This window comes from Gambusia affinis, linkage group LG05 (genome assembly GCF_019740435.1).
Source record: "Gambusia affinis linkage group LG05, SWU_Gaff_1.0, whole genome shotgun sequence".
Lineage (NCBI taxonomy): Eukaryota > Metazoa > Chordata > Actinopteri > Cyprinodontiformes > Poeciliidae > Gambusia > Gambusia affinis.
In genome coordinates, this window is record NC_057872.1 from 3,972,335 (window position 1) to 3,989,897 (window position 17,563).

The window sequence follows — 17,563 nt, forward strand, 5'->3', positions numbered from 1 at the left end:
AGCTCTTTTATGTGTGAAGGACATGTGAGCGCTGATCCCTCTCGCCTCTGTCACCACAGATCTCGACCTGACTGACAGCAGCATGCCAAAACACAAGAGCAGTTTCCTGAACGCTCCAAGCAGAAGTCTGCATGTGTGGCCTGGAAAATTCAACTTCTCTTTCAACAGCAACACACAACCACATGATGAGGAAGAGAGGGAAATTGCTAGCATTGTGCTGCTCCTGTTTTGAAATGAGGACAATCAATGAGTTACATAGGTCTGTATGTACTTTAATTCAGTTCCCAGGAAACAGTAAAGTTTTCTCCTAAAACAGATCAACAAGGAAATGGGATTTTAGAGGACATTAAACATGTTTTTTTAGATGGGCTCCAGGGTGAAAATTTCGCAGTTGCGTATTCATGTGGACAGAGAAAGCAATATTAGCTCAACCTCTAAACTGATGTAGAAACCCAAACTCGTCATCCGTAAAACAACAACGATGTTGGCCGTTCCCTCTTTGCACAGTTGTTTGTGAATCCAACAATTTAGAAAAATAAAAACAACTTTGTGGATGGGGCCTAAAATAGAAAGTAGCATATTTTTTTTTAATAGGAAGGAAATGTGTGTACTGACAACTTTGCAGATGGTCCTAGAAAATGAAACAAAATGTAGATATTTCACTTTTACAACAGACAGATACTTCCTTTTGCTCCTTTTTGGATTTCTGAGTTATCTCAAAGACTTTGAGGGCATATTTTTAAATATTTTTTTTACCATGAATGTTTTAATATTTACCCACTTTTTTCTTTGCCAGTCTAGAATCTGTTTACATTTGTACCTCTGAAATAAGTTAAATGACTTAAAATTATAACTAATTTCCCACTTTTTCCTCCACTTCCACTTTTTACCACTTCCATTCACTCCTCCCTTTTTCTACACGGTAAACCTGAGTGCTACACAAAATGTAGTCATAAAAATGCACAGCAGAACCAAGGCTGAGGTTCTCTTCATCCCAATTCCCCTAAACCTCTAACTGCTAGGCGCAGAGTACAAGTGTTGTGGTGCAATCTTCTCACAAAGCAGAGGCCCTGAGAATAACATCACACAGGCCACAGAAATTTATGGAATGAACCGCAGGCTGTACACAGAAGTCAGTAGACACCACAACACAGCACACACGACGCTGAATACAGGCTCATGTTCATTACTAGAACCAGCAAGTTGAAATGTAGAGCTGTGGTCAAAAGCTCACTGATGACGGATAAATGGAATTAGAGACAGAAAGACAGATAGATACAGAGCAGCCATTTAGACAGAAGGTACATGATTACTTCAACGATCTTTTAAAGTCGACTCATTCTGTGATCAGCACACTTACATTAATGCTCCATACGGTTTTACTGACACCAATGGGCAATACATCATACCAAGAAAATAAGGCCTACTGCCTTAATCCATAGATTCAGATAAAAAAGAGTTGTGGTTGTGTAAAACATATTAAAATGTAACTTCGTTTTGTTTCAATGTTTAAAACTTCAGAATTTGTCACGAGGAAACTTCCCAAGGGAAAATAAAGTTCCTCTAATTGAATCTACAGAGGGAGGTGAGATAGAAAATGTACATCTTTGTAATGGTTTTCTTGTTACTGTTTGAGTTTGGTTGCTGATTTTGTTCATTTGGTTCAGTCTCTGGATCACTCACTTGTTTGTGTCTTCTGTTTACTTGAACCTCTCCTACCGTGGGACTTAAACTTACCCACACTGGAAACTAAACCAGAACATATCGGTAAATACATCTTTTTTATGAATATGATCAACTCTATGCAAACCTATATTACTGCCCTGCTACAGCTCTTCATTCACAAGTAAATGTACTTTTAGAGAGAGAAACAGAAAATCTACAGAAAAAGCCACAGCGGTATTTTCAGAGGTTAAACGTAAACTTCCTGTGCACATCACCACACACTGTCCCTCCAACTAATCTCCTGGTCTCATCTGTTGGCTATCCTGTCTCACTCAAAACGTAAATTAAGAGCAAACTTTAATAATAAGGGGTGTGTGATTTACTCAGTGCAGTGGCCTTCCTCATTTCTAAAACAATTCAATGTTACATTAATCCTGAGTGTCAAGGCGATGTGAAATATGTCCTCTGAGTTTACCAGCACCAGGTGTTTCATTTGCTGGGATGACAAAAAGCAAAGTTTGTTCTGGCTGACCCTCCAGTACAAGAGTTTTTTATCTTGTTTTTTTCACAAAAGGAGTGTGTGAACATGAACGTATGACTGATTTGTGTGCTAAAAAAAAAAAAGGAAAAACAGCCTGCTGGGCTCTCATTTTAAAATTTCTCTATGTTTTTGGCCTTTATGACTTAAATATAAACAATGAATAAAATTTGGACTTTATGGTCTGAAAGTGACATTTTATGACATCTTCTACTCCATAACCTCTGTCTGTCAGCAAAGTAAGTTCTCATGAATCGGTGCTAACTAATCTGTTATTATAAGCACTTTTTTATGACGGCACAATAATTAAATGACTTTCTTTTGCATTTTAAAGAAATTTAACAGAATTCATTTTTAGAAAATCAGTTTACAAAAATAATGTATTTTATGGAATAATTCACAATGTATAGGTTCACATACAGGGGCTGGGAGTTTAATGTGTTTGTTTTGATTAATGAATGACAGACAGAAAAAAGAACTAGGAAAATTAACATACTCCATCTGAACTACTGTTTATATGTGTAAATACCTTTGTGGAAGTGAACGCAGCATCCCAAATCATTCCTCAAAAAGTAAGCCTCATAAGCAATTATTCTACATTCTTAACATTCAAAAAGTATGTTTTGTGGTGACATGAGACATGCTGACCAGCTGAGAGGACAAACCACCTTTTAATAATTCATAGAATATTAAGTTAAAAATAAAACTACAACCAAGAATTAGGTAAGGGAGGACAGAATGAACGCTGCAGAGCAAGGAGTGTGTAAAGAATGTCAAATAAATGTTAAAAAACAGGCTTAATGTTTCTGTAAAGCATAGAAATATTCAACTACTTTCTCCAAAAAAACGCTGCAGGAGCACTTTCGTACTTATAAAGGTATAAAGCTGCTGGCTCACTGGCAGTAAGAACCTCTAAATGTTGCTGGATCTGGATCTGGATGAACCGCAGCATGAAGGAACAGCCACAGCATTCCAGTTCCCACCAAGTAAAGGTAAAAATCGCTGTTCATGAAATCATTACAAACACATGTTCAACAGCAGTGTTTAAAATCGACAATTTTTGACAGAGGATACTCCAGCACATTCCTTCGTAAGACCCCTAATAATGCTTGATTGGATACAATATCATTGGTTTTAGGCCTGGTCACATCATTCCATCAAAAATGTTTGCTATAATAACCTGGACAAATTTTATTATTATTATTATTATTATTATTATTATTATTATTATTATTATTGCTAGTCAATTTTATGGGTCACTTAAATGCGGCATTGCTTTGAAAAAATAATTTAAACACAGAGACTTAACATTCTGTTTCCCTTGTGGCTAATGGGTAAAAGGACTGACAGGATGTGGAGCTTTTGGAAGAATTTGTTGACAGCCTGTTTCAGAGTTAGAGCTGAACTGAACTGCTTACTTTAACAACATGGCGATGCTGGATGGGTGAATAAGTCACCTGATGCTTTCAAAATGAAGAATTATTGAATTTGATCTGAATGTTAAGTTAAGCCACATACGCTCTTTCATTTCCATTTGTTTAACTTCCACCACGAAAAAAAAAAAAAAAAAATCTGCAAATATTTATTAGTAGTTTAAAGCTGCCAGTAGATCACGCCAAATGTTCCACACAGGACATTTAGGCGGCTTTTTATTGTTGTAATACGCCAATCAGTGGCGTTGCTGCCTCTGAATTGAGTTGATCATTTAACCTGCCCAGCAGCACGGGAAGTTTCTAAAACAATGTACATAAGAGTGGGTCCTGGGTATCTCTGTGTGTGGCCCAAACAGCTCGTCTCCGCTGCAGCGGGGAAGCAAAGCCGAAGTACTTTACACTAGTGTAAACAAACGGGGAAATGGGGCACTTGGCAGCAGACTAAAGTGAGTGATGAGGCAAGTGTGCACTGAAGCATCTAATGAATCATTTGCTGGGAATGCTGGGTTTTTATGAGGAAAAGAAAGATGAGGGGGAAGATGGAAAAAGAAGGAGACAAGCTGAGAACGTTGTAAAAGAATGGCTGTTGCACAAAGAGAAGAAGTCAGGAAGTCGTTTACCCAGACATCAGAATAAGATTAGAATACTTATCTAATCTTGTACATGTGCACCTGTACTTTATTCTTGACAGGTGCAGCAACAAAACGGAAACCTAACTTACACTTCATTTACCGAGCTGCCGAAAGAGAAAGAATGCTACAGAAAAGCTTCAGCGCTGAAAATCCACAACATTTAACTCTTGCAGGCTTATGAGTAACTTTAACTTTTTAAATTAGAACACATTCAATCTACTGTAGTTAGGTTCATTTTAAGATGTCAAACTTTAGAATTAAAATGTAGGTGTTTTTTCAAGCCTGTGTAGAGCAGAGAGTCCCCTCTGTTCAGTTGATTTCTTAGCGTGCTATATTAAAGTTTTCTCCAAAAGTTTCGAGTCATTTTCAATAAAGACTGTGCTAGATTTCCAATGTTGTAACATTCTCCGTTTCCCAGCTCTCCAACAGTACGTACCAGTCCCTGCACACAGCGGAAGAAAGGAAGCTACTAGGAGACAAGGGTGTATTTAATATAGTGAGAAGAAATTTTATTGGAAACAGGCAAGGTCCTGGCATCGGTTGGCTGTATTTATCTATGCAGCGGGGATCCCCATCACAACCACTTATTAGGACATATATGTGGGTTTAACCAGGCAGCCATTCAACAGCAATAAGGACGTGGCTTGCTGACCACAGCGAGCTGGGACTAGGACCAGTTTAACCAACACTGGGGCAACAGAGACGAAAACTGAGACGAAAACTGAGACAAGAAGGAAATAACAAATAGATGCAAATGAAAGAGAGGGACAGAAGCAACTTCCAGCAGAAGGCGAGAGTGAGTGGAAACGAGTTGAAGGAAATGTGGAAAATACACAAGTGCATATCGTCAGCAAAACAGGATATAATAAAACAATTAGAGAGAAAAAATTGGGAAATGATAGAAGGAAATAACTTAGTTGGAGATGTGATGCCCAAGAAAGATTATATGGAGTATGACCTTTGTTCCTAACAGGTGCTGCTCATAGATTCACTTCACAGTAGGAGGGTTATGCTTAATGTGTGTTTTCAAAGATGGAACTGTGAGGGAAATGAGGTGTGAAGAGATAAACTATTATGTTCACAAGATATGAGGAAAACTGTAAGAAACTACGTTTATTGGCAATATGTGCTAAAATTTCAGGAAAATTCCCCCTAAAATTGAGTAAATTGGTTCTGTGGGGGAAAAAAACATTCAAAAACATTCCATTTAAAAAAATAACTTCAAACAAAATTCCCAGAAAGACAATTATTGGTGTTCCTGTCAATACTTTTTATACAGAATATACAGTGAGTAATAATCCTGCTAAAGGACCCAATCATGACACATTTTCAGTTCTCTAGCCGGTTCCCAGACTGCTATTCTAAATGACCTGGGTTTCGAAAACGTCACTTCTTACAGCTTTTGGAATGCAAATTACGCACAGCATGCTAGCTTGGCCATTGGCGTCCTACACAGTTCCACCTGATTATTATCTCCTTTCAGTACTTCGTTTAGGATTTTTTTGGATGCATTGAATCTGGGCCAATCAGCAAACAGAAGGAGGAGTTATGAACATTGACATCAATTTATGCTGATTTGGAATTGCAGCTTGTCTATGGTTGTAGTTTTCCAAGTTTCTAAATATTTAGACATTAATGTCGGAGACAGAGGAAGACATTTTGCTAGCAAAGATGTTATGCCCCAATTTAAATCGGCACTTCTTTCTTCGCAGTGAGAGATTGTAGTTTACTGTGAACGTAATTTCCGGCAAGCGTCATATCGAAGCTTCCTTCACAATCCAGCTGGTGAATTATGAATGTCACGCCCAAGTATCAGTAATTGGGTAAAATCAAATCCAATCATTTAAAACTTCAGAGTTCACACCTCCAGCATGCAATCTCCATAGTCGAGGGTCCAGACCCTAGTTTAGCACAAATAGCTGGTTTCTAAACCATACCAGATCGTCCACAATACTTAACAGTGGGCGTGAGGTGCTCTTCCACATATTCATCCTTTGTTTTTGTTCGAATCGTCTCGAGTGCCTGTTGCTGAAAAGCTCAGTCTCATCTGACCAAAGAGCATTTGGAAGAGTCAGAATTAATCCAAAAATATCCAGATGGAATTCAAAAAGCAGTCTAATGGTTGTCATAGAGACTTGGTATAAAATTAAATATGGTTCATGGTGTGGTTTACTGGCCAACAGCTAGAGGAAATAGGCCTGTGTTTGATGTGATATATTTACACCCCTGGAAGACATGAAGACATTGATTCCTAATTGGAAGGTCATAGACACAAACGGGAAGAAAAAAGTGTAAAGAAGAACACTCTACCATGTGGAAACTCAGTGTCACTGCTACACTCAATAAACTGAAAATAAATTTCTCAAAATAGTTTGGAACTAAACCTTCAGAATTCTGTTAATCTTTAAGAAAAATATTCGGACTGCTTCGCATTCTCGAAAATAACCACAACTGGGAAATTGGAGTACAAAAAAAGAGACACGACTAATAAAAAAATGCTTGTATTCATAAATAGGATAAGCAGAAAAAACATAAGAGTTCCGATTACATTCTCAAGAGGAACGGTTGGGGGAAACTACAGGAAAGAAAAAAAAAATTATCGGAAAATTATGCCCAACAAACAGAGTGCATACTTTTAAAAGTGTTCATTGAAATATCAGCGTCTCGTTACCGTACGCTTTGCTGATATTGCAACCTTTTAAGCCGTTACCGTGGAAACCGGTCGATGTGAACACATCAAAACAAAAACAACAACTATATTTTGTGGCAGTGGGGTGTGCTCTCAGTCTCTCCGAGGGAGAGCATGGGATGGAATCTGAGGCTGTGTCATGTAGGTGTGGGGATGCCGGGAAATGTGCAGGGTAATTTTAGACGAGCATTGAGGAACACGCACGGACACATGGAAGGGAGCAGTCACAAAAATTGCTCATAGTCTGAACTTTGAAAGGAGAGGTTCACAGACAAACTTCCAGGGCTTATTGAAAAGCATTACGTGAACTTAACCACAATGTGCCTGTCACAAATAAATAAAATAACACTCATTAAAGTTAATGTTTATTTCTTCAACATAATTACCAGTGACTTTATTAAGTTGCAACTGCTCAAATGTTTCATACAAATTAACAATCACTCACTCACACTATAGAAATCCACTGCATTTATGCATCTGGTTGTACTGAAAATGAAGAATTGGAATAAAAAAGAAATATTAAATACATTTTTAAAAAATCCTAAAAATCTCTGTTTTGATATGTTGATAATTTCACATAGACACATGCTGTTGTGCTGTGACAGTTTTCATTGTTAATAGGTGACAACAAATGGTTGTATTTATATTAGAGATAGAAGAAGAAATAAACACTCAATAGGCCATGATTTTTTAATCAAACAAATGAGTAGCAATAAATAAAGCACAAGAGCTTGACATTAACAGTAACTTCTGAGGGTGGAGGTAGCAGGTTTGATGAATGAAACAGCTATCTACACCTGCAGACAGAATGGTGGCTCCGAGGGACTTTACAGATTTCCAACAAGCCCAGAAAAAATAAAAATAAAATGCTGCTTAATGATCCCGACATACTTTAGGAAATGAATCATGTGTTGGTGGACGTCTACATTCCCAACTCGCTCTGTCTGTGAGGAGTTTGGCCTTTACTTGAGCTAGTGTTGAAAAAAAATATTCATGAAGAACACAGTCAGAACGTTTTGGATTATCAACAGGCACTCAGGCACAAATGGTGATTTTTAGATTAGTCTCTCTATATGTATACCGTTCAGACTCCAGTAACCAATGGAAATAAAGCGAAATAAACCGATCTCAAGACAGATGTAAGTAAAACCATGATGACTAGTAACTTTTATTGAAGATGTCTGAGGACAAATTCCTGATATAGAAATAAATTATATGACTGTAAATTTTTAGTTAAGACATACGAATGCATTTGACCATGACGCATTAAACCAGCAGAACTGCAGGTTACACAAGAAAAAAAAAAAAAGGTTTGGAATGTCTGGAGCAGAACATGTTTATCCACTTAATCAACTAATCAGACGGTTATCTGATAGAGCATTCCACTAGTAAATTTGTGAGCTGTAGCTCATACATTTAAAGTCCCGCATGTGAAGCTCTACTTTGAATGTGAAATAGTTGTTGGTGTCACAAGCAATACTTCATACTGCTAATCTCCACACATAACCATCTTTTAGGTTTACCAATTAAAGTTTAAAGATTATATAATGTTCAGTTGTGTAGATGAAAATCGTTTGTTGAAGTCAAAGAAAAATGGACAGGCGGGCTAAAAAAGAGAAAGGAAGCAATATTTCAGATTACCATTCATTTTAAATAAAATATACTCAACAGCAACTCTAAACAGACAACATGTCAAACATTCAAGCAGAAGAACACACCCGGTGCTGTTCCTGTCAACTAAGAACAAAACAATAAGTTTAAAATTTAGACATGGTTAGTAAAGTTCAAACAGACTCAGATAACATATGGGGACTTTGGTTTCAATTGTTTCAATTCAAATCATAGTAAAAATCTATTCAAATTTTGGTGAAAACAACATCAGTGCGTAGATCTATCCTTCCAGATAAATATTAATGTCTTATGCTGCTGGTGGTGTAACTGTGTGGAGGCGTTTTCTAGCACACTGATGACTGTTTAAATGCCGCAGCCTACATCAGTGTTTCCCAACCCTGGTCCTCAAGCCTCACTGTCCTACATGTTTTAGAAGTTTAATGTGCTTTAATGTGCCTGATTCAACTGATTGCAGTTCAACAAACTCCTGTTAATCAGTCATCAATTGAGATCAGCTGGACTTGAGGACCAGGGTTGGGAAAACACTGGCCTACATAACTAATATTGCTGACCATTTATGACCACAGTATAGCCGTCATCTGATTCTTCTGCATAGTTTTACTTAACCTTAGTACAAAAACTGATAACTTAAGTGATGCATTACAGCAAAAGGAACAAATCGCCAGAGTATAAACAGACCAAAAAACCCAGAAAATCTAACAATTTCGGAGAAAATAGAGATTTCCATTTTTTTTGCAAAAATATACTATTTGTTGTTATGAAGAAACCACAACACGCTTTAAATAATTGGGGGATGGTGAAACTCACAACTGATTGACATACGGGCTTTGTATGGCTACTCAAACACTTTTGATAATGGTAATATATATGTGGGGTGCCATTGTTCAGTTGCAAAAATTCTCCAGAGTTCCAGTCTCCAGAGATAACAAAAATCCACCAGAAAGAGAAAGTGAAAAAGCCCAAAGAACAGGACTTCTTATAGGATGGGAGGCATTGAGGGCTGCAGGAATACTCTTCGGTTTTTCATGGGATTAGTGTCTGAACTCTTGTTTTTAGAAAATTGCCATGATACATAGCAATACAGAAGGTTTTGTGAAGTGTATTCAGGACTTGCAGCATAACACCAAGGATTTGAAAGGCTGTGTTGTTCATCGCACACTTAAGTCTGCTCCACTGCACAGCGTACTGTGTGAGCTATGATGGTGATCAGGCGGGTCCTGCGTGAGCAGTGGTGCATGCCGTACTGACTATATGCAACTAGTAGCTGTAACCTAAAATAAAACGGTTAATAATGCTGGGCTTCCTTGTTTAACTTGTTGTATTTAGGCTTCAATTCCACCAGAGCTCAAAGTTTATAGACAACTACATGACAAACGCTCACAGGACAAAAGCTTACAACTTCACTATAAAATAGGACACTTCAAAAAGCATATAGTTCTTGATTAACTGAGAAATTGTCACTTTATTCTAAAATGAGACAAGCCTTTAACTGAGCAAACATAGAAATGTAGACATGAACACTTTAGTTCTTTTGTATTTGAAAGGCAATTTGAAAAAGAATTCAATCATTGTGACTATGGACACCCAGTTCCTACACACTATTTCGAAGAATGGTTCCCATTTAACAAGAGCGGGGAGTAAAATAAATGAGATATAAAAGAGGCCCAAACCACAAAAAAGCCAGGGCTGAGAGAATGCTGGACATTTCCCAGGCTGCTGCTCGTGTACTTCAAGAATGCCCGCTTTTTCTTTTCAAGACAGAAAAATGATTTCAGCTGTATAAATTGACAACGGCCTTGTAACTGAAGATAAGAGAGGAAAAGAGGGCAAGATTGCAGTGCTGTCATAACTTCTGGTCAGCATACAGTCATATCCCAGCCAAGCAGGCAGGCTTTAGCCTCTTTGATGAAGTCTTTTAACTCCTAATGATAAATGCATATTGCATTTTCAACGTGTCGGGCCTACAACTGGATTTACACGTTTTTGCATGTGTCTGAAATAGTGTAAGTGAAATTATATCTTCATATACTCCTTTAAAGTGTTTACACATGTCTGCTATTTTAGCCTTTGCTGCTCTCCCATCTCAGCGCTCGTCTCCTCGGGTGGCATAACCGTAAATCTTGGCTTTAGACACTGTGAGGCAATCATTTTTTTTGAACAGCAGACAATAAAAGCATAGCTGCATAAATGAGTCATTTAATTATAACAGCGGAGGTAATTAGCGGTGGACTTTAAAAGGAAGTGCAGTAAATGGCTATTGGGACGCAGACATGTTTCTTGCAATAGTGACAGTTGGTTAAAGACAGTAAACACACATTGGTTTGTATGATTACAGACTTTCTTTATGTCTTTCTATAGGCAAACTGGGGGAGCTCAAGCTGCAGAATTTAGCACATACAGAGCACACAAAAGTCTGTTTGGCTTGACAGTCGATATGTTTCTGATCTTTGGGTTTTCAATCGTGGGATTCAGAAGTGCTATCATCCAGGATTGGAGGGAAGATGCAAAGAGGGAAGACGGTGAGGATAATGCCTGGTTAGAAATGGAAGAAACAACATAGAAAGTGGTTGAGCATAATTCCTGGTTTGGCTTCTGTATGAAGAGGTTATGGGGATGACTCAGCATTGGTGCTTTAGACCACACAGACAAGCTTATGACTGTTGTTATGATGTGACTTTGTATAAGCATTTTTGGTGTCCTGCATGCGCAGTTGTGAATCTATAGCTAGAAATATGAACATTGCTGCATTTTGAGGTGCATGTTATATGTGTGTAAATGTGCTGCATGGTAAAGTGTGTCTGTTTAGACCAGGGTGGAGCATTGTGCGACACCATCAATGTGTAAGCAGATGTGGGCACCACGGCCACAAAGCAGCATGTCTTCTAACTACCAGAGGCAGAACACTGTTACACAGCAAAGGCTGAAATTACATGGATGGTCTTAATGGTTTTCCAGCAGAAAGTCTGAGAAAAACTGCAGATTATTTTCCATGCCACAGATCATCATTTATCATCTGACAAGATAACAACAACATAGCCAGGAAGTCAGTAACAAAGATGAAGTGCAATTTCCATGGATACCGAGCTTCTTAAAGCCACAGTTAGCTGTACCGGCTAACAGAGAAACAAACAAACAAACATATCAGTGCAGGCAGGGGGGAATCAAGCTGGATTTCTGTCAATCCAGCATGGACTGTTTCAGGCTTTCCACCACACCAGTGAGTCACACTGCCTCTCGCTTTGCCCCCCTCCTCTACATTTCTGTCCACTTTACTTGCTCTTTTTCTCCATCTCACTTGCATCTGCACAAAGCATTAGGCACCACTTTTATCTCCCTCATTACATGTGTTTGCCAGCTTCATATCTGCCCAACTGCTACCTCCTTCACACGCACACAAACACCCCCACACGCACGCATACACTCTGTGGGGCTGTGGTTTTGAGGGAGCTATGACACAATCCAGATTCTTGCTCCCTATAGCAGGAAAATGTGTTTTGCACTAAAGTATTTTCCTCTAAAGTCCAGATTTTCCTTGCCCTACAGCTTTGATCCACATGGCACAGGGGGACGAAGGGTTGTGTCAACAGTGTTGTGTTTCAGTTGGCGGGCCTGCCAGACCCCCACAGCTCTCTCTCACTGCTCTGTCATGGCAGGGGCACAGATACCACTATGAAGTGCAATTATACTTTGGGTGTTATACTTTCCCAAGAGCCCAGCAAACATTCCCAAAGGGACACAGGAGCGGCCAAATGATGGGACATGCAAAAAATATACATAAAATAGTTGCATGCCTTAATGTTTAAAAATACACCGAGGCATCTTTAATGAATTATCTGTGGTGGTTAGGAACAGCCAGTTCTAGCTCTGTGCGACTTCAAAGCTGAGTACAATCGAGCTGTACGAACCGTATTTGAATTGAGCAACAAAAGGAGATGTTAGAGATAGCAGCTGAAATATGCAACAAGCAGGAAGGGTGACTTGGTGATAAATCTGTAAACATCTGTCCACTAAATGTGTTCGTGTCAACTCCTTGGTGTTTCGACGGCGCTTTTCCAGCAGTAAATATCTGCTAGGACATGAAATCATAAATTTATCAGAAGAGCTAGAGTGAAAAAAAGGGATTGTCTTACTGATAGATATCTTTTCGCAGCACAGTGCGGGTCAGCGGGTTGTCAGCCTGGGGAGCCATGCTGAGGGAACCCAGCTTCAACACCAGGGTGTCTTCCTTCTTCTCACTGGACTCTGCAAGGATACATTCACACACAAAAAATCAAACAAAAACTGTACAGGGAACAAGTTAATGAATGCACCTTTTAAACTACAGCTACCTAAACAGTTGTATTTCATTTGTCAAAAAGGAAAACAGTCAAAACCTTAGAAGAGCCTAATTGTGTTCCTTTTGTTAAATATTAATTTATTAATACATAAGATCTGTCAAACATTCTCCATTGGTAACATTAAAGATGGCCAAACAATGAAAGGGACAAGCTAGTTGAAAGTCCCTCCAGTGTTTTTGTGTAAATTCACACAAAATCAACACATGCCTGCATTGTTTCATGCTAAGCAAAATTGTGAGTTTATTATATATTTTTTGCAAAAATGGTCAAAGCCGTTGGGTTTCAGTGATTGATAACTCTCTCCTGCTGGTGGCAGTATTGGTTACTTCTACACTGCTGCCTAATTGATGTCAAGTTATAGTTTGTGATCAATATGGGAAGTAACAGAAAGTCATATGTAAGCACAAACACTGCAAAGTTCTTTGCAAATACTTGCAATGTAGCATCACAAAAACATTGATTTTGATTGCAAAAAAAAAAATTATAAAATTAACTTCAAAGCCCTGAAGGGATCGATCAATGGGAAAAGATGCTCAATATTATTTAATTTAGTATTTAGTGAAAGCTAGACAGCTATTAATATTCTAATATTAACAAATGTTTATTCATTAGTATTAAATACATTCAATACATTCTGGCACAACACAGACTTTGAGGAAATTCATGATTTCGTTATAACCCAAAAGAAAAATAAGTTTTATCATTATCACAAAAAAAAAAAAAGAATTGAAAGTTAATTTATTTTCACTGATTTTGAAACATAAAATCCAGCATGACAGTCAGAAAGACAAAAGTCAGGTTAGTGGGTTTGTAAAAACACAAAAATTGTAAAAACTATAAGAATAATTCTTGCAGGTGTAAGAATAACTACTAATTGTACAGGATCTGTTAGCTTTAGTGGACTTAATACTGCTTGTCATGCTATAAGTAAAATGTTAAATAAAATCAAGAAGGCCAATATTATTGTATGTGTGTTATATTACTATATTGTTGTTTCCATGTGTGAATCAAGAAATAGAAGTGTGACCTGAAGCTGCGTTTCTGTCTTGCGTGCCGTGGCAGAAGACTCGGATCACACTGGTGTTGATGTAAATGAGAGGCAAACTCCTGGACGTCAATGTGTGGCTCCGCATCGGCTGACCTGCAGACTTCCCTCGCTCTCTGTAGCGCCTGGGAACTGCAGTCTGAAGAGACATGAAGCCACAGCAATACACAGCACACAGAAAGTCACAGTTATGATGTGTTTTACAATGAAAGAAAAATACAACAAATGAAGTACAATGTGAAACATTATATTCATTGTCCCCCTTATGTAATTTCTTTCAGCGGTGATAACTATTTATTTATACAAGCTGAAAAATAATCTGGTTCTTGCTTCCATTGAGAACATATCTCCTCAATATACACAAAACGTTTTTTGTATTTTTTTTTCACCTGAAATACCCCTGCTACAGTAGCCAGCAAGGGACAAAATAAAACCACATCAAAGGGTTGTGCCGTCAGCAGGATCTCCCTCAGGTACTGAGGCGAGCTGTCTGCCAGCGGGTCGCTGGCCGTCCTCTGGCTCGGAGTGGTCATGCTGCTGCGCGGCGGCCGCTCCGGGCGGGAGGTCAGCTTGTGCCGGACGTTTTTGGTCACAGCTTGGGTGTAGGTAATCGAAAGGAAACCATGCTGCTGATGAGAACCTTCCAGGATTTTAGCTGCCATCTGATGCGAGACAGGACAGATCAGTCTGACAACAGACACCATCACACAGAGCAAGGCAAGTCCAGTAACTGTTCTGTAGGATTCTGGCTCAAAGTCTTGGATGAGGATTATATCTCTTTTTCCCCTCCTTTGTCTTCAAATGGAGACTTCAATATACTTATTTCTAGAATGATTTAAAAAAAGAAATGATACCGGATTTTAAAAAGCTCTGTAAAATGTACTACTATACATTTTACATTTTGTTTCTTAGCTTTTGTTTTTTTTAGAAAACTGACTTGACCTCATCCAAAGACCTCAGCCTTATATTATGAGACGGTCTAAAAAGAAAGCCAAGCTGAAGCTACTGACGAGGAAGGCTTAGAGAACAAATTACACCTTTAGTAAAATAAATTAGCAAGAAGCAGGAAATCAGTCCACATTAAAAACATCAGTATGTCCTGATTAAAAGTCTGGTGGATTGATTTAAGACATCAAGGTAAGCAAAAACATCCAGTAACAGTGGACCTTATTGTTTTTTAACTGTTGCACTTCTTAGTAAGATGGTTTATGAAATTTGAAGCACCAAAGGGGATAAATATTTCCATTAAAGTTAGAGATGTCCATTCCAGTCCCATGTACTAAAGTCCCTGAATAAAAACCTTGCAATGAAATCTTTTGCCGAGTATTTTACTGCACTTTTGAGCAAACGACATGGCAGTGATTTTTAATAACTTTAATAAAGCATCATCCTCAGGCTGGCTGGTCTACGCCTATTAAATGAGTCAGATCAGTATCAGGGACGGAAAATTATTAATAGGAGCATCTCTAATCGGTGATGATTTCTTATGGTTACTAAAAGGATAGTTTCTTTTGAAGTGATAATTGCCTAAGATTTATAAAAGGATCAAAGAGAAAATTCTTGACCCACTGTTGATGGATGTTAAACAGAGTTCACAAAATAGAAAAAAATAAAATAAAATAAAGGAAAAGGAAGCTGGATTCTTACAGGAGGGGAAAAGCCAGAGAAGTGGCTGAAAGAGCCTTGCTTGCTGACGGGTCGAACCAACACAGTGCGTCTGTTCAGCTTGTCAGTGCAAGAGAGGACCACTCCTCCACAGCTGCCCGAGGTCCGAACACCCTCCTCCATACTGGAGGTGAGGAGAGCGGAGGACATGAGATCCAGAAAGAGAAAAACATAGAAGACAGACGTGGATTCAGATCGAGTAGAAAAGGAGAAAAACACAAAATAAAAAATAAAAGAGAAGCCAGAGACATACTTTGAATATAGTTTCAGTAAAAATCACAAAAGAAGTCAACTGATTAAACCCAAAGAAAGTTGTTGAGGATGATTCGGTTGAAATATTGAGTTATGGTCTTATAGCATACCTCAACAGAGACTGAAGCAATGTGAGCCATATTTCAAGTGAAAATAGAATAATCAACACAAAAGGTTATGGAAAAATCCTCTCTGTTGCAATTATTTAAGGCAAATTTTTCAGATTTTCTTTTTTCTGAGTACTTATATAAGACCATCACAAGAATAAAGTTTCATCAAAGAATAGTGGAAGTCCATGTTCTAGGAGTCTTTAACACACACAGAAAATTGGCTTTGACCAGATCACATCGGCTTGAGAATTCAGTCGATCAGTTACTGGAGAGACAGGAGAGGGTTATGCAGCAAATCATCCCAAATCATCTTTTAGGTCATTCTTTTGTATGAATTTACATTGTTCAGTAAATGACTGGCCTAAACTTGCAATGTTCGCTCTTTTTATTCTTCTTTTTATTCTCCTGTCTGTCCAGCAACAGAAAAGATGAAAAATTTGAAATAGGAGCAGCAGCGCAGCAGCAGATGGTGTTTGAAGAACTAATGCTTCTATGGCTGCTCTGGGGACACACAGGAGCCTCACCGCAGCGCTCTCCTTGCAATGTAGAATGATTCCTTCATATTGCCCAGACTGAAAGTCTTGCCCTGGACTAGAGAAACATGCAAGACCGATTTCACAATGAGGGATTTTGTGTGGCTGCTCCTGGGGAAGGTAAAAGTCGTGTTAAAGTTACAACTGGGGTGCCCAGGTCCAGACCTCGGGAGCAGCTGAACTTAAAATTTTACATGCTTCCCTGAATCAAAATGCTGAATTCATTCACCTGGTAATCAGCCATTCATTTGATTCTAGTGTGGGAACTGGACGTGGGCACCCCTGGGTTACCAGGTTGTACTTTATTTACTGAACCACAAACTGACACGATGCAGGCAGGGTCCAGCAATGGGAAACTTTCAGTAATGTGACTGAATGTGTAAAATGCTTTAAGGAGGCTTTTGCTGGGAGTTGGTGTCTCTGAATTGAACCACATTTAATTCAGGCTCATCTGTTGAAAAAGGAGAAAAACATTTTTTTTTGAAAGGAACAAAATAAGGCATAAGCTGCAGCAGAAGCAGCAGGAAGAAAAGAAACAGATATTGTGTTACAGGGCTCATAGCAGCGACGACCTCCTCTCAGAGATGATGGTTCTGAGGTAGAAGCACCTTGGGTGAGCTTCTCCAATAATGATTTTTGCACCTACCACAATCTAAAGGTGCAAAACCAAAAAATCATTAGTAAATCTCTTTTTATATTTAGTTTGCAGAAGTTGGAAAAGCTTGTTGTAAATAATCTCTGCTGTGTGTAAAATAAGCCAGTTTGTAGTTGACTAATCAAAATAATTTGGACTTAAATAGAGATGATCAAAGGGTCGCAAACCAATCCAAATCAATAACCTGCCATGGTGCATTAACATATTTACTGGCAGTATTTAGATAGTACACAACACAGGTGGGCACTCAAACCCCATTGACTGAGTATACAATTAAAGCTAGCTGGCTAGCGTAGCCAACCTGTGTGTAGAACTGCATTTATGTATAACAGTATTTTTTTTTTTTAAATGCCACCGTTTGAGTGGATGTGCAATTT

At 38.5% G+C, this 17,563-nt stretch overlaps 1 protein-coding gene across 5 annotated transcripts in view; it reads right to left on the minus strand.

The window, feature by feature from the left end:
- Positions 1-17,563, minus strand: part of LOC122830714 (vacuolar protein sorting-associated protein 13B-like) — a 297,339-nt gene that overhangs the window by 136,671 nt on the left and 143,105 nt on the right. For 4 of the 5 annotated variants that reach the window (XM_044116310.1, XM_044116311.1, XM_044116312.1 and 1 more), the window contains 4 exons: positions 15,619-15,760; positions 14,361-14,633; positions 13,954-14,110; positions 12,720-12,831 (listed from right to left, as the gene is read on the minus strand). In XM_044116310.1, the coding sequence (XP_043972245.1) occupies positions 12,720-12,831; positions 13,954-14,110; positions 14,361-14,633; positions 15,619-15,760 (684 nt within the window). Of the gene's footprint in view, positions 1-12,719; positions 12,832-13,953; positions 14,111-14,360; positions 14,634-15,618; positions 15,761-16,522; positions 16,590-17,563 lie in introns of all 5 variants that reach the window. The other variant, XM_044116313.1, reaches the window with a different exon arrangement.